The sequence below is a fragment of the Sarcophilus harrisii genome, chromosome 1, assembly GCF_902635505.1.
Source record: "Sarcophilus harrisii chromosome 1, mSarHar1.11, whole genome shotgun sequence".
Classification (NCBI taxonomy): domain Eukaryota; kingdom Metazoa; phylum Chordata; class Mammalia; order Dasyuromorphia; family Dasyuridae; genus Sarcophilus; species Sarcophilus harrisii.
The window spans coordinates 356719011-356740399 of record NC_045426.1 but is presented as its reverse complement, the minus strand read 5'-3'; the positions used below and the strand labels follow the sequence as shown (position 1 = coordinate 356740399).

At 32.5% G+C, this 21389-nt stretch overlaps 2 protein-coding genes across 5 annotated transcripts in view; one reads left to right on the top strand and one right to left on the bottom strand.

Annotated features, from left to right (window-relative positions):
* Positions 1–21389, top strand: part of POLI (DNA polymerase iota) — a 76797-nt gene that overhangs the window by 18165 nt on the left and 37243 nt on the right. For 2 of the 4 annotated variants that reach the window (XM_031945940.1, XM_031945941.1), the window contains exons 7-10: positions 5524–5615; positions 8641–8771; positions 10461–10666; positions 12346–19463. In XM_031945940.1, the coding sequence (XP_031801800.1) occupies positions 5524–5615; positions 8641–8771; positions 10461–10666; positions 12346–13167 (1251 nt within the window). In that variant the 3' untranslated portion in view covers positions 13168–19463. Of the gene's footprint in view, positions 1–5523; positions 5616–8640; positions 8772–10460; positions 10667–12345; positions 19464–21389 lie in introns of those variants that run through there. The other 2 variants (XM_031945942.1, XM_031945943.1) reach the window with 2 other exon arrangements.
* Positions 18805–21389, bottom strand: part of STARD6 (StAR related lipid transfer domain containing 6) — a 39702-nt gene continuing 37117 nt past the window's right edge. The window contains exon 7 of the mRNA XM_003759551.4: positions 18805–19372. Within this exon, the coding sequence (XP_003759599.1) occupies positions 19174–19372 (199 nt within the window). The 3' untranslated portion in view covers positions 18805–19173. The remainder of the gene's footprint in view (positions 19373–21389) is intronic.

Genomic DNA, 21389 nt, shown 5'->3' with positions numbered 1-21389 from the left:
ATACAAGCAAAGCTTTTATCCCAAGCAGTTAATCTATCTAGTCCCCTTCATTCACTACTTTCTGGATTTCTCCACATCACCTGGCAATTACTTTGGAGCTGCTGGAACTGAACACCGCCCTTCTGTTGGATTAAAAAGCCTATATTCTCCCCAGTTGTAATCCCTTTCTCCCATCTGATTGCTTTTTGGCTGATTGATCATATCAGAGTATTGAGCTTCTAACGACTCTCTGGGTGTGAACTCATCATGCCATCATCCTCCACCACCTGTTTTTTGTTTTAGGTCTTGGAGCTGGGCCCCACCTCTCATTTCCCTGGGTCAATCTACATTCTGAGGCCCAGTGGAAACCTCGGTTGCATTTTGGACATAGGGTTTTGGGTCTTCTCTCACCCTGACTTCTCACTCTTTCTCTATGCCTAAATTGAGCTTTCAGACACCCTACTTTATCACACTGAAAGCATTGATGAATCTCTCTGGAAGTCCCTTGCCAAGAGGGACCCTGTTTTCCCATATTCTGCATCATAGCCTGGGTATAAAAGGCATTTATGCCGACTGTGGTATAGTATCTTATGATCTCTTCTAAAGGACCATCTTTGTATAGTCCCCATATAATTTTTCTACAAATCTCATTAGCATTTTCTTTAGCGAGTTGTCTTATCATAATTCCTGTAGCTGCATTTTCTCCAATCGTTCGTGTGACAGTTCATTTACAGACATTCCACAAAATCAGCAAAGGGTTCATTTGGACCTTGCTCTATTTTTGTGAAGGCTTCCCCTCGATCTTTTCCTGGGATGGAGCCCCATGCTTTTACAGCAACAGCAGCAATTTGATCATATGCTACCAAAAGGTAATTAATTTGTGCTGAAGCATCTGCATACTGACCTTTATCTGCTAGTTGGTCAAAGGTGATTTGTATATTAACTACAGTTTGCCTATTTTGTTGGGCTTGTATTCTACATAGTTCATTATACTCTGAAAGCCATAACAAGTTTTGTCCAGATTCTAAACATGTCCTTGCTATAGATTTCCAGTCACTAGGGGTTAAAATTTCATAAGCCAAATTCTCTAGTAACAACATAAGATGATGTAGCCCCATAAAGAGTGCAACCCTTTTTAAAATCTTTGATAATTTCCAGATCAAAAGAAGTGTATCATCTTCTCCTGGCTTGACCTGAAGAATCAAATTCTTCTATCACAGGGTATGCTTCTATTAAATCAGATATATCTGATATCCTGTCCTTTTTTAGCTTTAACTAGTGCCTTTTCTAATCTTGTCATAGGCTGTTTCATAGGTGGTGCTGATTGTGTTACTGCCCCTCCACCTCCACTTTCTCTCCCTACCCATGAAGGGGTTAATTGAGGGGGGAGATGGAAAATGCCCTAATGGCTCCTGCTGTGGAGCACCACATTCCTTAATTTCATCAGAATTGTACTTAACTCCTTTCTTGTCTAATTCTTCATCCTTTTCTCCTAATTTGTCAGTATTCTCCCTCTCCTTCACTTTCTTCTTTTTCCTTATTCTAATACTTATATAATTCCTTAAAATCAATTGATTTAAGTTATATGTATAAAATGTTTTTTTGGGAATTGAATCAGGGCCATTATGATTGTAATATTCACATTGTTACTCTCCTACTAATTTCCACTCATCTGGACCTGATTCTTTTTCCTTAGAGAACCAAGGAAATGTGTATTTTAATATTTCAAAGAGTTCAGTGATCTGCATCCAAGTTACAATCAAACCTTGGTTTTTTATGAGTTTAATTAAACTTTCGACACATTTTCCTTGAGGTGGAAAAGGCTCCTTTTCTACACATTTGTCCCATTTTAGCAGAAACACTAATTTAGCTCTTACCAAAGTTTCCTTCTTGTCTGTTTTTGGACTCACCCTAATTTCTGGGTCACAAATGTAGTTCCTTAGGCTCACTTTCAGGCACCAAAATGTAATATTCTCCTTGGTTTTCTGGAGGTCTCTGGCTAGCCTTCCTTTCAGTAGAGTAATCATCACAAGAATAGCCAAGTGTTAAAGTCCAAATCCTTTATTATTTCCTTCACAGTCTAGTTTCCTTGTGTGGGGGCCAGGTTAGCTTTCTTAGAAGCTTTCCCGAGTCTTAGTTTCAGTGGAGAAGCTAAGGAGGAGAGCCCTGTCATCATGGTGGTGTGAGAGGGAGCAAATGAATCTGGCTCTGAGTCCCTTCCGAGTCTGTGTCTGGCCCTTCTGAGTCTCTTTCCAAGCCCTTCTGAATATGTCTCTGGCTCTGACTCTGTCTGAGTTTGTCGCAGCTTTCTATGCTCTTATTTTCAGTATAAAACAATCATTATATCAGTAGGAAACCATTATTTGTTGTAAGATTAAATCAATCATACTGAACTAGAGAACTATTAATTACCATGCTAAACTATATAGATAACTATTGTCTCATCAATTCCACTGAGTTAGCACCTTATAAGAATCCTGGTTTCAAAGTTCTGGCCCATAACACATTTTACATGGTATGAGGATTAAATTATTAGCAGTGTAGTGTAAATGTCAAGAATATGGGCACTTACAAAAACTAATACAATTCTTTTATTTAATTTTAAAATTTTAATAATGGTTTTTATTTTCAAAATATATGCAAAAATAGTCATCATCATTCAGCCTTGCACACTTTGTGTTCCAAATTTCTCTCCAGGATTTTCTGAACTCATTTTGTTGATCATTTCTTATAGAACAATAACATTCCATATTATATTATATTCCATAACATTCTTATACCCTAACTTATTCAGCTATTCCCCAACTGATGGGCATTCACTCAGTTTCCAGTTCCTTGCCACTACAAAAAGGACTGCTACAAACATTTTTGCACATATGGATCCCTTTCCCTACTTTATGATCTCTTGGGATACAGGCCCAGTAGAGACACTGTTGGATCAAAGGGTATGCACAGTTTAATAGCCCTTTGGGCTTAGTTCCAAATTGCTCTTCAGAATGTTTGGATAAGTTCACAACTTCAACAATGTCTTAGTGTCCCATTCTTAATCTTTTCAATCACCTTCATGATGAAATCCTTAGGTAAATTTATTTTTTGAGTGTGCCTCTTCTGTATTTGATTCATGCTTTGTTGTTTAATATTTAAATTTTTTTTAATCATTATCTTCTGTTGTGTGGCAATCTTTATTTAATGTTGATTAAAATTCATATCATATTCTCTAAAGTGCTCTTCCAAACCTATTTTACTCTTATCAAGTCTGCAGCCCACTCCTGACTTCTACAGTTTGCAAAATCTACTTTACTGAGATCAAGTGCATTTATCTACTCTGAAATTCCTTGACTTTCCTCATATTCTCTTCCTTTTCTCCTCTTTTAGAATAAGCTTCTTTTCCAAGGTCTACTCCTCTTCCTTGGTCCCATTTCATTTTCTTCTGACTTCCAGGACCTTTCTTCATCATCCATACTTAATTCATACATTTTAAATTTCATTTATACAGTGGCTCTTATCCTTTTTACCTATAAACATGCTCAAATCTCACCTAATTTTCCTCACTCTTCTATAACATTATCTGCTATTTAGTCAGTGCCTCTCCTTTCTTCATACTGGTCACACTCACTGTCTTACCTTGGTCCCTTGGCTTGCAAACTTCTTGAAAAATATTTTATGCATTCCTCTAGTGCTTTCTTAGATGATTATCAGTAACTAGCTTCTCAACTCCATGCAATTGCTTTATTTTCCTCTACTCTACAGAAACTTATGTTACTATTAACCTCCAAATTGCCAAATCCAGTGACATTTCTCATTCTTTATTCTTTATGTTGATGTTTCATTTAACAATATTCACAACCCTTTTTGTCTTCTCCTACAATTACTTCTAGAGTAATTCCAGAAACTCTTCATTGACTACTTTTCTCTTCCCGCTGTATCTTGTCTCCCAGGGTTTTGTCCTTAGTTTATTTATCTTTGCTTTCTCTTGCTGACCTCATTGCCTCTTGGAGCTGGGATACCATCAAACCCAAAGAATGTCTTCAGCTTGACCTCTGGATCTCAGTTTTTGTTTAAATTCAATATGTCCAAAATGAGACTTAAAGAAGCATGACACAGGAAAAGGCCTTAAAGACTATCTAACTCATTGCCTACTTATAAAGTATAAAGCTATGTTAAAACTGATTATCTTAAATCTCCAAATGGTAATATTCTTGATGTTTATTTTTCTGCTAATGGGGTAGCCATTGTTATGGGCATCATCAATGCCAATTTTTATTTGTCTCTCTCTTTTTACCTTCCATGTTTATTTTGTTAAATTCAGCATACATCTTCTAAGTGTCTGCTTTATGCAGGGCATTGGGAATACAAAGGTAAATAAGACCATGACTGTTTTCAAGGAGCATGTGTTTTACTAGTTGTGAATTGAGTTTATTTTGAGGCCATCCTTCTTTGCCAATGCTACAGTCCTACTCCAGATCACCTTGGCGTGTCTATTATAAAAATTACTAAAACTGATCTTCCCATTTTTGATATCTTCCCCATTTAATTCTTCTTGCACAATTTTTCAGATCAATCTTCACATATAGATATGATTGTGTCACTGAGAAGCAACATGGCATAGTAAAGGGGAAAAAAAAAACTGTAATTCAGTCCTGTTCTTTCCTGAGATCAAGGTCATTTATCTACTTTGAAATTTCTTGACTTTCCATAAGGGCTGAATCCTGCCTGCTATTTACTAGCCATAAAACTGTGTGCATATCATTAACTTCTCAAAGGGAGCCCAGACCTTTAAATATATAAAATAGATTTTCATTAATTATCTGAGAAGATTATTTTGAGGAAAGTGCTTCATAAACTGTAAAGGCTATTATCATTACTGCTCATGTATTTATGTATACACCTTGTCTCCTCTGCTAGATTTTAAACTTCTTAGGGTTATGGACCCTGTATTTTATTGCCCTCCATCTCTATCATATTCAGCTTTTTATTAGGAAGCACTTAATAAAATACTTTTTGAATCGAGTTATCTTAGCAGCCTGGTGTGAGGGAAGAAGGAAAGTTCAGTTTCAGTATAATGAGGTTGATGACATTCTCATTATACTGAAACTGAAGCAGAACTTTCCTGAAATCACAGTAGGGTTCCAGCTGTCACTGGAGCCCCAGGATTCCAGGAAGCTTCCTTAAAGACTGGTATTCAAGCACAGAATCAAATCAGACAGCTTCCTTAGCAATTCCAGAATGCTTTCCATAAGAGAATATTACTCCTATTAAGGACACTCATTAGCTTAAAAGACACTGTTAAAATATAACTAAATATAACTAACTCTAAGGAACTCAATACTTAAAAATAATGTGTGATAGATATTAGTAAAGACTTTATATAAGTGCCCTTATTTAGAAACATAGAATCCTAGATTTAGAGCTAGAAATAAATTTATAGACTATCTAAAACAGTCTCTTATTTTACACGTTTAGAAGTTTGACATGTATTCTAAGAGTAGAAATTGTTTATCAGAGTATGAAATAATCTTTTAACATTTCTGTATATTTTTGTAGTCCTTTAGTGAAGAAGATTCCTTTAAAAAGTGCTCATCAGAAGTGGAAGCTAAAAAAAAAATTGAAGAACTCCTTGCTAAACTTTTGAACAGGTAAGTTGCCTTCTGGCTGAATTATCTTATTTGTATTCTATATATTGTACATTGAAAGGATAATTGATTCTTTCCTTTTATAAGTTGTAGATTAAATTGAAAGCTGAAAATTAAAAGATAAATTAACTATAGAATTTTATGATATAACAAGAGAAATGATACATCCATTTTTATAAGCCTTTTTTTTCTTTTTTCTTTTTTTTTTTTTTACTTTTATCAGTTAAATTTTAGTAACTTAGTGTCTATACCAGGGCTCTTAAAAAGGATTGACAGTTTTCTACTTGTCCTAAAGACTACTTTGATCTGCTCTTTGATAATAAGAAAGGACTTGAATTTTTTTTTTCAGCAACAATTGATGTGCCTTGCCATCTCTGAAATTAAAGTATCACTATTTTCTTCTGCTTCCTGAAAAGAGAAAGGGTTACATAGGGACCAAAATTTAGAAAAGGCAGTTCCTTGAGCTTGCTGTAATCTACAGGGTCTTTTTCTAAATCTCTATTGGAAGATGTATATTCATTCTTAGATTAAAGAGGAATTAAGGACATGAATATATAATTCTTTGAAGCTTATTCTTTCAGTTTATAGTCCCTCCCTACCTTTTCTCAGACTATTAACATTATAATGGTATGGCTAACTTAAATAAATAAAATTATATAAAAATTGACTAGTACTGTGTAAGAATGAAAATTTGAATTTGAGTTTCTTCTGGGACCATAGGCTTGGCAAGCAAATTCAGTTTCTGATCCATTTGCCACTTGATGTACTTAAATACATTCTCTAGAACATTGTTCCTTTTGTACCCCACTCCCCAATTCCTTGATTGGATTTCCTGTACTACAGGTTTATAGGGTATAAATTATGGTGGTATTCTACTTTTGAACTGAAGAGAGAATTCAACAATAAACAAATCTAGTAGGTAAAGGCAGAGAGGCAGTGATTACAAAGACAGTAGAAGTTGACTATGAGCCGCTAACGTTGAATTTTTCTAGTTTTCCCCACCACTTGAAGCAAGGTTCTCATCTGATCAGCATAACTATGCAGTTTAGACTGCTACAATCAGTTGAGGACAGATGAGTATGACCCAGCTCCAATGTTATGACTCAGCCTATTCCTGGGAAAGATTATTGTGGAATTGGGTCATGCAAATCATCTTATCCAAATCTTAAGGTTATTCTAAACTCCTTGACATTTTACCCACTCATTCTTTAGAATTAGATTATTTAGTTTCCAATAAATTTTTGGTCTTTTTTCTCCAGCCCTTTATTACATGTAATTTTTATTGCATCATGATCTGAAAAAAGATCCATTTACTATTTCTGACTTTCTTCATTTGATTTAGATGTTTTTATACCCTAATACATGGTCAGTTTTTGTGTAGGTTCCATATACCACCAAGAAAAAAGTATATTTCTTTCTGTCCTCATTTAGTTTTCTCCAAAGATCTGTCATACCTAACTTTTCTAAAATTCTGTTTACCTCTTTAACTTCTTTCTTGTTTATTTTGTGGTTTGATATTACTAGTTCTATGATCCCCCACTAGTATAGTTTTGCTGTCTATTTCTTCTTGGAACTCTTTTAACTTTTCCATTTGTGTTTAGCATTGATATTATCATTCTTCATTATGGTACCCTTTAGCAAGATGTAGTTTCATTCCTTATTTCTTTTAATTAGATCTATTTTTGCTTTTGCTTGATCTGAGATCAGAATGGCTACCCCTGCTTTTTTTTACTTCAACTGAAGCATAGCTCCAGCCTTTTACTTTTACTCTGTACGTATCATTCTACTTTAAATGTGTTTCTTGTAAACAACATATTGTAGTATTCTGGCTTGTAATCTAGTCTGCTGTCTGTTTCTGTTTTATGGGAGAATTCATCTAATTCACATTCACAGTTAAAATTACTAATTCTGTATTTCCTGCCATCTTATTTTCCCAAATTATACTTTTTTCTTTCCTTTCACCCTTTTCCTCTTTCCCCAGAGTTTTGCTTCTGACTACCACCTCCCTCAAATAGCCCTCCCCTTTTATAGCACTTCCTCCCTTTCTTTTTCCTCTTCTACTAATGATCTCCCTCCCATTAGTTTCTCCTTTTTCCTTTTCCCTTTTCCCTCCTACTTCCCTATAGGGTGAGATAAGTTTCTTTATCAAACTAAATCTGATATTCTCTCTTTCAGCTAAATCTGATGAGATTAAGGTTCACACAATGCTCATCCCCCTACCTTTTTTCATTCAATTGTAATAGGTCTTTTTTGTTTCTTCATGAGATGTAATTTACCCCATTTTATCTCCCCTTTCCTCTTTTTCCAGTACAATACCTTTTCCATTCCTAATTTCTTTTTTTATATCATCACAATAACATCAAACTACACCTAAAACCTTCTAAATATACCCCTAACAAAGATACAGTTCTCAAGAGTTAAATTAAATACCATCTTCCCATATAGGAATGTAAACTTTTTAATTAAAAAAAAAAAAGATTTTAATTTCCTTTTTACCTTTTTATGGTTCTCTTGAGTTCTGTATTTGAAGAACAAATTTTCTGTTCAGCTCTGGTCTTTTCATCGAAAATAAATGAAATTCATTGAATGTCCATCTTTTTCCCCGGAAAATTATGCTTAATTTTGCTAGGTAGTTGATTTTTGGCTGCAATTTGCATGGTGATTAATTGGCCCTAAAATAGTATGCTTTTTTGTATAACTACTTTTAAAATTTTATTTGCATTCTTCCATATTAGTGGCTTTCTCCTTTGTCTCTTAGAGTGCATGTCAGTACTAATTTCCTATGGCCTAGGAAAGTAGATAAAAAGCTTGTTAGAATTATTGTGTTTAAATTAAGACTAAATAGTGAGAGCTTGAGAGGCTATTTTACAAGTATATGGACTTTATGATAATTATTTTTGTTGCTTTTTGGTCTTTTAAATTTCCTGGTAACAGTTGCAGTTTCATAGATAAGAGACCTCCAAAGTTAAGTGAGGGGTTACTATGTCTTATTTGGAAATTATTAAATATTATGGTTCCTTATTTTCAGAGTATGTAAAGATGGAAGGAAGCCACATACAATAAGATTAATCATCCGTCGGTTTTCATCTGATAGACATTTTAACCGTGAGAGCCGTCAGTGTCCTATCCCATCTCATGTAATTCAGAAGTTAGGGACAGGTATGAGCTTATTTTATTGACTTCTTCGATTTTTTCTTTATCCTGAATAGACTTTTGCATTGGTTTAATTTTTCTGTATTGAGAAATTTGGTTGTACTAAGTATCACTTGAATTTTTAACAACAATTAAATAATGAGTAGAACTATATCATAAGTACAGACTACCCTTGTAGTCCCACAATTGAATCAGAAACACGTGTAAAACACCTTTTCTTTAAATAATAGTTAAGAATTATCTTTAAAAGAATATTCATTTTTAAACAAATTAGTAAAAAAAAAAAAAAAAAAAAAAAGAAAAAGAAAAAAAAGAAAAAAGTAATATCTTACATTAAGGAGAAAAAAACCTAAGGACTTTTCACATCCTCTCCTCTCATGGATATTCCATTAGCAGTAACTATTTGTTTGACCAACTGCTTGGTTATATCAAGTCTCAAGAAACTTAATTCCAAGTGAGAAAAGAATTTTGGGTAGAGCTACCCTGTCATAGATAGTGTTCAGTTCTAGCCTATGCCAAGGTATAGGAAAACTATTTTCAAATATGGAGAATTTGTAGGCTAACTAAGCAGCTTTAAACACTTACTTTCATTTTAGCATTCTTTAGAATAAGCCAAATGTTAAAGGCAATATTCTCTGATGCAAAGAGCAGTGGACTTGCTGTCAAGAGATCTGGGTTCAAATTTTGTCAATAAGTAAGCTTCATGACCCTAGGTCAGTAACTTCAGTGCCCCAAACCTTAGTTTTCTTACCTGAAAGACAGGAATAATACATTTGTAAGACCTACTTCAAAGCAGTTTGTAAACCTTAAATCCTATACAAACAGAATTTATAGTTATTATAATCAGTAAAATTATGTATGAAAATTATCTGGCAGCTCTTTAGGCCTCTCATATCATCCCTTGGAGTCTTTTTACCTTCTTCCAAGTATCTTAATGATAAACCTATTCTTTAGGTTCCCTACTGTCATTTTTGGCTATGAGTTAATTTTGCTTCCAAAGTATTCAATATAAAGATAGTAGTGGAATCAGTGGGAATCAAGTCAAGGTAAACAGTTTTTATAGGAATAAGGGGACTGCCACTTTTGCCCCATCAATAATGATGATAATAGGAGATAATTATCTATTACTTTAACAGTTTTGTAGCATTCTTTGATAATATACATCATATCTATTGACTCTCACAAGAACCCAGTGAGTCAGACACCACAGGAATTATTATCATTGTCTTATAGGGAAAGAACCAGAGCTTTAGAAAGTCTAAGCGACTAAATCGGATAGTAGGGATTGTTCCAGCAGCTCACTTTTCACTAAAAAAGTCAAACTAATTATTTTCTCTTTTTCAGATAAAGAAACTCAAACACAAGGCAGTTAAAAAGGCTTTCCTTATTTAAAGGGGTCAGAATTGCTTATTCTTTGGCACAGTATTGCTTCTAATTTCTATTACAGTCAGTAATCTTAACTTGTTCTAAAAGCAATCAAAAATCCTTTTTTCTTTGAACTTGATGAAGCTCTTGCCAATTTTAGAATTAAATGCTACCTGTAATTCATTTGACTTTCTATGTAATAGTGAGATATCTCAGATTTTTTTTCTTGATTTTATCAACATTTTAAATCTATCCATAATTAAGCTCTTGATTCTAATAATTCATTCAAATGCATTTATTTTTCTTACCTCTTTTAAATAATTCATTTAGGAAATTATGATGTTATGACTCCAATGGTTGATATACTTATGAAACTATTTCGAAATATGGTAAACGTGAAGATGCCATTTCACCTTACCCTTCTAAGTGTGTGCTTCTCCAATCTTAAATCACTACCCACCTCTAAGAAAGGATCTATTGAATTTTATTTAACACCGTCATCATCAACAACTTCACACTCTGGCAAGCGCTCTTATGTAAGTGCAGAGATCAGGGAAATAAACTGGGTTGTTCACTTTGTGTTCAGTTTAAGATCATGAGAGTCCAGCTCTGGTGCTGTGTGCTGATTTCTGTGGGTTATGTTTTTATTCATTTATAGGTGCTATTATCCTAGTGCTATTATCCTAGTGCTATCCAGGTGCTATTATCCTAGAGTCTTGTGCATATGAATTTTAACATTAACTATTCATCTAATCTAGTAATGGAACATTTTCACCATTGATTAAAATAGCTGAGGGTTTCCTTTGATGGTATGCATCATATAGCATAACAGTAGAGAAAGTTAGGTAATTTTGGAAGTAGGAATAAATTTATGTACAGTATTGAATAATGTAAAACAAGCTTAAAAGCTAGACCTTTCAATTTTCATTTCTATAAACATCCATTTGATATTAGCAGAAAGCAAATGTTTTTTCATAATTCACTTATCTATGTCCTGGCATAATATGAGCTTTAACAGCAGCATTTATATAGATCTACTATTGAATGACATTCATGTAAAAAGTAGACAATAGTAAAAGCTGGTAAAAGTCAATGATATTTTTCAGTGATTAAAAATAATAATTTGTTGGTTCTTACTTTGACAACCCAAAATGGAATGATTAACAAAAATACTGTCTTCAACTATATAATTCACATGTGGGCTGTCAATTCACTTCTTAATTTGCAGTGATTTATTGTTCATTATAATATGTTACTGGAACTATTTTAAAATACTAATTTGTAATTTTGAAATGTGATTTTAAAGTGAAAACAAATATTTAGAATGTTAAATAGTGATTTACTAAGTAAAATTGATTAATTTGGTGAGCCTATGTCAGTTATATAAGTTTAAGTAGGCACTTAATTTTAAAATATTAATAATATAAATAATATCTAGTTGCTTATATGGTAAAATTGATTAATTTGGTGAGCCTATGTCAGTTATATAAGTTTAAGTAGGCACTTAATTTTAAAATATTAATAATATAAATAATATCTAGTTGCTTATATGCTATTATGATGCTGGAGACGGCAAGAAATTCAGTGAGATTGTGTAGATATCATTTTTGGGACAAGATGTTAAAAAACTTCTTGGCCTTAAGTTACATAGGATATAAATTTTAAAAATTATCTTTTATGTATTTGTAATAATGTTTGATAAATATCATAGTAATGGTTTTTCTTCTCTGGTGTTTCTATTATTCTTCAGAGTAGTAATTTTCTCAAACAACTGTCCTTATTGCACTATGAAAGGACTTATCTTTAAAATGATGTTGGACAAATCATTTAATTTCCCCTGAGTCTCAGTTTCTTATCTCTAAAATGAAGGGGTTAAACTTAATGATCTTTAAGGCTCCCTCCAGTTCTAAAATTTTGTCTTTAACCAGGTATATTTACTTTGTAACTTACTAGTGATTCATATACCTGGAAGGTTAGTCATGAGGCATAGGGTAAGTGAGGAATGGTTTAATCATACTTAGCACTTGAAAGTAACCACAGGAGGTTTTGAAGCCTATTGGGGGAAAGTGCATAATCCCAGATTTATATCTAGAATAATGAATATTAATTCATATCTTAAGATGGACAGAAATATCGTAGCATGAACATGGATGTGTCATGGGCAGTTTATCTAGGAGATCATATAATTATATTTTAAAATTTTTATATGTTCTAGAAAATGAAAGATACTCATATGGAAGAATTTTCACAAGACAAAGAGATAAACTGGGATTTTCTACCAAGTGGAAGAATTGAAAGCATAAGAACTGGAGAGTCTCCATTAGATACTACAAATTTTACTAAAGAAAAAGAAATTCATGATTTTCCATTTCACTCACTTCCTGAGGGTATTGACCATGAAGTCTTTAAGCAGCTTCCAGTAGATATTCAAGAAGAAATCCTTTCTGGCAAAACTAGAGAAAAAATTCAAGGAAAGGGAAGTTTGAGTTGCCCATTACATGCTTCTAAAGGGGTGTTATCTTTCTTTTCTTCAAAACAAATGCATGACATTGTTTCAAATCCCAGAGATCATTTATCCAGTAGCAAACAATTAGCCTCTATATCTACTAGTGAACCAGGTACATCAGGTTTAAGTAGCACTGGTTCCACTTACTTGTTTAGCCGCAAGGATTCTCCTCACTATTTAGACAGTGAGCTGAGAGATGAAAGAATGAGTCAAGGACCTAAAGAATCCCAAGGGTTCCATTTTTCAAATACAAACCCTGCTGTGTCTATATTCCATTCTTTCCCAAACTTACAAAGTCAGCAACTATTTTCCAAAAATCACACCTCCGATAGCCATAAGCAGCTTACAGGCTCAGTTTCTCAGCATCTCAGTCTTACAGAAAACAGAGAGCAAGAATCTGCAGAGGAGGAAATTACTTTTCCTTCTGGCATTGACCCTGCAGTTTTTTTTGAATTACCAGAAGATGTTCAAAAAGAACTTTTGGCTGAGTGGAAAAGAACAGGATCCTCTTTCCAAACTGTACATGAATAAGCATGATGAGAAAAAAATCTAAAAATATGCCAAGCAAATAGTAACAACATTATGTTCCCCTCAGTCTAACAGCTTATTAAGGTGTTTGATATTAAACTGTTTATTAGGTATTCAATAATGTAGAAATCTGACTAATATGAAACATTACAGATAAAACACAAACAGCATAAAGGAGGTAAACTTACATAAAGCATAAAAGTGTTCATATCAGAAGTAATAATGTAATATATTATCTTCCTCTCATTTTTAAAGCTATTTTATATTGAAGATTTTCAATAAAAAGAATATCATGGTCAGCATTAGTACATATTCCATAAATTTGGGAAATGTATGCATTCATATGTAAATTTAAAATATTCACATAATGCTGAGCTGAGGAAGTTAAGGAACAGTAATAAATGTTTCCTTTTTGAAATTTAAAGCAGCCCAAGAACCTCAGCTCCCTGAGAGGTATGAAAATATGAAAAACTTTAGTTCCAGATAACTTATTTTAAAAACATAGACTTTGCCTCAAGTAACTAACATATATTCCATAACGTAAGTTGGCAACAAAATATTCAAGTTAAATGGATGGATTCAAACACTATGTATTCAAACAGTTCAGCAAGCTTTTATTGGCTGCAGTGGGTAGGGTGAATGGGAGCCAGAAGGTGAAGACTCCATAGGAAAAGAATAAGGATAAATTGGCATTAGGACTTCAATATAAAAGGTGGGGTTGTCATAAGAACCCTTGTTTTGACCCAAATGGTAAGGGAAATTTTAGCTTGCCATTTTTACATAGGATTGTGGGGAAAAGATATATTTCTATAGCTTTTGATGTATATTTGAAGCTGGAAGTTCCTTGCCATCAAATATGAGAAAATTGTTATTTTCATCTCAGTTATTACCATCTCCAGCCTCCCCATCCAGGTCAAAAATTGGCAGAGTAAGGACACTCTATGCTTGTGACATAAGTATGTCATAGCACATCAGAATATCCTGGAACATTGGTTAGGAAACAATGTGGTATTTAAGGATATGGAGGAGATAAAGAAGAACCGACAAACTTGACCCCTCTTAAGGAATTTACAAAATATATGGAAATAATCGATAGTCATGAAAAAACTTGAGAATGTTTAAAAAGCAATATGCATACAAGTGAGTACAAGAAAGACTCTTAATATCCTTTTTCTATTTAGAATCCTATAATTTAGTTTTTGTACTCCTCAGAGAATTTAAGGAGTTAGTGGTTACTGAGAACATTTCCTCTTTGTAACCCAAGAGAAGATTATAGCTCAAATATTTTGAAGGCAACTAAAATGAACTTTATAGCAGGAATGTTAAAAGCTTCTCAAGATCCTGTAACTATTTGGAGCACTATATAGATGTACTTTATTTAAAACATTTTTTAATTTTCCAAATTCTAAAAGGTCTATAAGGTTAAAATCATCAGAAAATTGATAAGAGTTTATAACTTCTCTCAGATAATTTACTTTTTGACATTTAAGCAATCTATCACTATGGCTGCTTTCAGAATTTAACAACATAGCTGTTTAAAGTATATTGACCTAAGCTTTTAGTTATATTATAAGATGTACTTAGCTAATCATGATCAATTGTCAGTCAAGCATATGTCATGATGAATAGAATTAAGGCTTTGGAATAGCTAGGGAAAAGTAAGAGATATATATTAGGTGATGACAGTTTAAAAAAAACAAGTCTTTTTAGGAATGCATACACCTTTTTAATATAGTTTTACAAAATCTTAAAAAAGGAGATTAGAAGAAATATGAATGTTGCATTTATGCCTTTTTACATCCTTTTTCTCAAAATTATTATGATTTTTAGGCTGAGAAATTTCTGTCTTATTTCTGTCAGTCACACTACTCAACTGTCCTTTTTCAAGGCTGATACTCAAAATGAGTTTGTTTCAATTCAGTGCAATAAAGTTAAAGTCCTTTTATATGAAAGGCATAGTACCAGGCACTCAAGATACAAAGATTATAAAATTATGCTTTTACTGCCTTTAGGGAGCTTTTGTTCTCTATGATTAATACCCTTTTTTCCCAGAATATTTTCAAAGAGACCACATCTGGCTAAAGAGGTAATGTGGTAGATTGGAAACAACATTGAATTATGTATCTGAATACATGAGTTTGAATACCATATCCATTATATACATAACCACTGAGTAATCAGTAACCTCATACCAATAACAACCTTTCTGGGCTATAATTCTTATCTATGAAATGGGAACTTTGGATTAGATGATTTTTGAGGTTCTGTCCAGATCTAAATCCCATGGGGATTTTGAGTGCAGAAAAGACAATAATAGCTCACTTTAAAAAAAAATGTTAAAGTTATTTTTCCTCACAACGTGCAACATAACTATTACAAATTATGTTTATTTTCAAATTGTAAAAATGAAGTATAGAAAGGTAAAAGTTATTCAGCATGCCACAGTGAGTGCCAGAGCTAAGATTCAAACACAAGTATTCTGTTAAGATCAGCATTTTTCCCACTATACCACATTTCATTAATGACTTCAATAGTTTGGTAATTCACTAATGTCATAGATGCTAAGCGAGAAGCAATGGCAAGATCAGGGGGTATAGGCATGGTGATCTTATGTTGTAAGACACTCTTAACTTTTAAAGTGAACTCACTAATGTAAACTGTTTTAACTCTTGTTTTTTTTACAGAACATGGAGGGAGAAGCATTGGTTCAGATGGTACTCTTGTATATATACATAAATAGGCATTGAATTTCATTTTTAGAATCATAGCAATAGTCATGTTTGGGAAATACATAATTGAGTACGCCTTTGTTTTGGAAGGTTTTTCTTAATTTTAGTAGTGAGCAAAGAGGAGCCCAAGGAGATCCATCATACATGAAACAAAAAGTGAACTTCTAGGGAGAACAATAATTTATATCATGTTTATTTGGCCAGGTTAAGTCCTATGGCATTTGTAGTGAGCTTAATATCTATTTTCAGTTGCTGAGGACTAAAGTTAAAAAGAATTTGCTAGCCAGATCTTTAGAGGAGGATGAATGATATTTTCTGGTCTTCATCTCAAAATAATTTTACCATATTTAATGTGGTATGAGAATGGCAGTAGAAATCAAATTCCACTTTTCTATTCTGAAAAAAATCAAAAGATTTTCTGAATTACAAATTTATAGGTAATATTATTGAATATTGGGACAAACTGAGCAAGCTAAAAATATTCATAAAAACACATCAGCTTACCATTATCCCCCTTTCTATAATGTTTTATCCTATCCTGGAGTAACATATAATAGGAGCATATTAAATTTCTTCTTGTTTTCCTACTCAATCATTATATAGAATACATATTAAAAGAAAATTTTACCATATGGGTGACCTTTGCCTATCAAAAAATGCATAAGGCATGGGAACATTTTATAAGGTTTTTTTTCTTTTTTTTAACAAATTTTTCTATTTAACAAATCAAAGAGCTTATTTTTCTTGATAAACCTCAAAATCTTGTGTTATTTATTACCTATAATATCTATATTTTCTTATTACCAATTGCATAGGCATAGGGTATATCCTTTTTTTATTGCTATCTTTTGACGCTGTATCTATTAATAATGAGAAACTGAAATAGTGTCATTTGTTCTATAAATTAAGCTCATTTTAATAGTCACATCCCATTAAGTTAGCATGATCATGATGCCTTTTGCTACATATTAAATTGTCTGAATTAATAGGAATGTAGATATGAAATTGTTATTGATAAAATATTTGACAATAATGAGGATTTCAATATTTTCTTGATTTTCTGAATACCATTTGACAGAAATTCAAAAGCATAATGAGTTAAAAACATCTAAAGAAAAATATAAAATTCCAATTGAAAGGATTACTGAAATTCTTTTATAAGAGTTGAACATTTAATTACTTTGTAAAATATGTTTACTATCTAACTGAAAGGCTTTTTTAAAATCAAAAGGTGTTTAAGTTCACATAATGACTAAAATCCTACCAAAAAAAAAAAAACCCTTCATTTGTAGCTGACCTGATCAAAATAAGCTATACTTTATTTTTTTTTAATTACCAAAAATTTTCTATAATACTATTAATAAAAGATAAGGAAAATGAGAAAGAATATTTTGAAATATAAGCAATTTATTAGGAGTAATTAGATGCCTAAATGGATAAAGAACTGGACCTAGAGACTAGAAGACCTGAGTACAAAGAGTGAAACCTCAGGCAGATCATTTAATCTCTGTTTGCCTTAATCCACTGGAGGAGGAAATGCAAGTTGTTCTAGTATCTTTATTAAGAACCTTGAACAGTTTAGTCTAGAGGATTACAAAGAGACAATCTTAAAGATTCTAGTTGTAGATTTAATCATATCACAATCCTCTATAGGGCAGCAGACTAGTATTCTAATACTAATTATTAATGGGTAATTATGAGAATCTAAGAAAAGATTTTTTTTGTTTTGTCAAAATGTTGTTGAAATTTCAAAAGTATTAAGGCACTGTAGTATACAGTTCTCAAATATCAGAAAAATTGTATAGTGTAACTCACCAAAATTAATAAAGACTATTAAAATTTAGAATTGTTATAGGAGGTCATAGTAAATGCAAAATCATTCCTTTGTTTATTACTTGGTTTCCTGCACTAATCTTTCTTATGGTTAGCAACATAAGTCCTAGCTGTCTAGGAAAGCTTTAGTCTTAATTTAGGAATTTTATATGAAAAAAGGAATGAGAGGTCAGAGTAAGAAAAAATGTCTAATCTTTTACCTTAAACCTCATCTATTACACAGAAGACGTCACTTAATTTACCATCTTCACTCATACTACGGCAAAATGGGCATATTTCTACTTCTATATTACATGAGAGAATTACAAGGATTTGTAAAATTACTGTTTCTTGGGACAGGTGCCATTTAGAATTCAATTAAAGCTGATACAATAATAAAAGCATTCTAAGCTACAGCTTAAAATAACTAAGCTGTAACTTTAATAACAACTTTATTAAAACTATCTTCTGAATATTTTGACCAGAGAAAACAAAGAATCTAGCAACTATCAGGAAGAAAAGCTAGTATTAAGGGAGTTGGAGTTGTTAGATTCTCTCTTTAGTGTGCTCTTAGGTCACAGTGGTTTCAAAAGTGATATTTTCTCCTATGAATCTTGCTTTTTTTTAACTTTTCCTCCTAAAAAAGACAGAGGAATATGTCTAATGGAAAGTCAGAAGATCATTAGAGTGGCTGGAAGTGGCTTTCCTTTGGAACTGTGTTTCCATCCTGACACTTTGGCCTTTCCATATTTAAATATTCTGATCATCTTTTTTGAAGGAAAAACTCCGACATTGTTAAAGCCAAGGTATTAAAATAGTATACGGTTTTTCAAAGGGTTGGTAGAATTCTGTTGAAAAACTTTTCAACAGAAATAGTGGTTTGGGAGATTTTATCTCCTTAGAAATCAGTGATTTGTACAAGAATCAGGAATGCTGACCAGCTAAATTGCTAGTGCAGAAAAACATCTTTGAAGTGTGCAACATGCAAACTAATATATCATAATTGTTATGTTATTCATTGTATGATAGCCATATAATTTTGTGATTTGTCACATCCAGTTTTACATGTTTGACATTTTATTTGATATATAAGTTGAATTTTTCATTATTTATGCTCTTCTTATATAACATTTATCAAATTTGAACAGTCAGTAAAGTGAATGAAAAAAGTATTCTTTTAGCTTTAATTTATGCTGAGCGCTCACTGCTGCATTTGTTTGCTTGATTCTAATCTTACTCAGTAATATTTCTCAGAAAAAAGCAAAGTACAAGTAATGCTTTTGATAGTTAACATTGTTTATGAGATAAAAGCTATATTTAATGTTGTTCCTTATATAACAGTTCTTAGTAAGAACCCCTGCAGATGTACATGAGAATACTAACATAGCATAATGGCATGTATATATTCCACATTGACTGTTAGAAGAGGATTGAAGAAAGGACATGATTCAGGAGCCATAGAACCAACTCATTTCTTATGTAGTGATGATGAATGGCCTTTTGGGGATGCGTGTGCTGAATGAGCCTTTTGTGCCTTTATTCCATCTTTTGCATCATGGATCAAATTCAGTAAGTTGGTGGGCATTGTTGCCTCAACCACAGCACGGGATAAATTTCCTCTCAGTTCTGGTTGTACATACATCACCAGTTTGGAGTAGCCAGGGTTCCTGCAGACAAGGGAAGAAAAGCAATAAAAAAAATTCTTGGATTTACCTAATCTGTTTATTTTGAACATGCTTAAATATATAATCAAAGTTGTTATTGCTATAATTTTTATTTTGTAATTCTATACTACTTGTAAAAACTAAACATTTCTTGCTTAAGAGCACAATTACTTATTATTTGGAGTGTGTATAACTTAGAAAATGTCCCATCTGTGGTACTAGGTCTATAGCCCCTATTTCTTATGTCTTTTAGAGAACTATTTTTTAAAGCATTCCTGTTTTCTGCCTATAGAATTCCTTGCTATCTAGATAAAATGAATCCACTGGAAGGCCCTCATTCATAATATTAAAAAATATCCAATTATTTTCTATCCTGTCTATTTAGGCCAGGGAGGCTTTCCTTCTCTCTATCATAGCAATAAGGACTTACTTAGAGAGAAGAAATATTTAGGGATACATAAAATTGATAGTGCAAAACTTTTCAGTAAGGGTCTCCCCTCATAGATAAACTAATCATGCACAAATGGTGGTTTATATAATCAAGAAGACAGATCTATTTGGGAGAAAGCTAATAGCTGCTGCAAATAGCCATAATGAGCCCCAACTTGGGATTGCCAACAAAGTGACATACAAACATATCAAGGTCATATGTCTCACATGGAAAGCCAGTGCTGCAAGCAATATAGGTCTTGGGCATAGAGAAAGCTAACAAAGGACTGATTACTGTTGGCCCTATGTCACCCAGTCATCAGTTGTTGACAATGCCTTAATTCTTATTCTTTTCTGATAGTCAGACATCCAGGACAGCTGACAATTATCTATTTAAACCTGTGATCATTCCAATTGGTGTAAATAATCAGCAGAGCTAAATAAGAGCAGAAAATGCAAAAGAAATGAGGTTTTCTAATTCAACTTTTATTTTGCCTTAAAAAAAAAAAGTTGTCCTTGCAAGGTATTATCATAAATCCTTCATTTCAAGCAAACCTATTCCTTTTTCAAATTTTGCTGTATTTTAAGACATTTTTGTTTGCCAAAAAAAAAAAAAAACTTAAAAATTTTGGGACTATAAATTTGATAGTTAAATCAAAAGATTTATATTAAAAAGTAATTGAGCAATTTTTATATAGGTATATTCTTAATAGAAATTAACTTCCTAGCACTCAGTAAATGAACTATATCAACTTTAAGGAAGTTTTCTGTGAAGTAGATTATATTGCCAGTTGTTCTAGTACACAACTTTCAAATATTTTTTCCTGTAACTAATTTAAGAAGAGTAATTTTAGTAATATTTCTAAAAACTGTGTTTTTAAATTTTTTTAATTGAGGTTTTTCTGTTAAATACTTTTTTAAAAATTGCATTTCTGAAATAGTATATCCAGGCAGGTTTGTATAAGCTTGAACAAAATTCTTAAAACAGGTAAACATTTTGCCTTTTTCTGGGTACCCAGTTTCTTCGTGTTATCCTCCTGCTTCCTAGGTCACTATCATATCCTACTCAGGCCTACTTTACCTGAGGATTGCTTTGATCCAGGGTCTGGCCCTCTCCCATTTCTCCTATCAAGCTCATCCATTACATGCTTGCTTCTGCAGGGAGTTGCCCCCAGTTAGCTGTTAGATGGAAGTGATTTGATAAATTCATTAATGGTGAGGTGTTAATTCTTAAGACTTAATGCATTAGTTATCCGTGGCTATTTGCTTTTAAAAAAAAAAAAAAAATATATATATATATATATAGGGATCAATGACACAAAGGAATGAATCTTGTATAGAAATGCAAAGTCATCTGTTATAGGCTAGTAGGGTAATAGTTTTGTGAATAGAAAACTTTGTAATTTGCTCATCTGCTTATGCTTAAGAATGACTTTAAACCTAAGAATGTTTTTTCCCCCAATAAAGTACATCTCTGTAATAGAAGTTAATGGGCATGACAGGATTTAGCAGAATTTCACAGCAAATCTTAATAGAATACAGTTTGTCTCCTTAGCAAAGATTATCTGTATTTAGTATTATATAAAGTGAA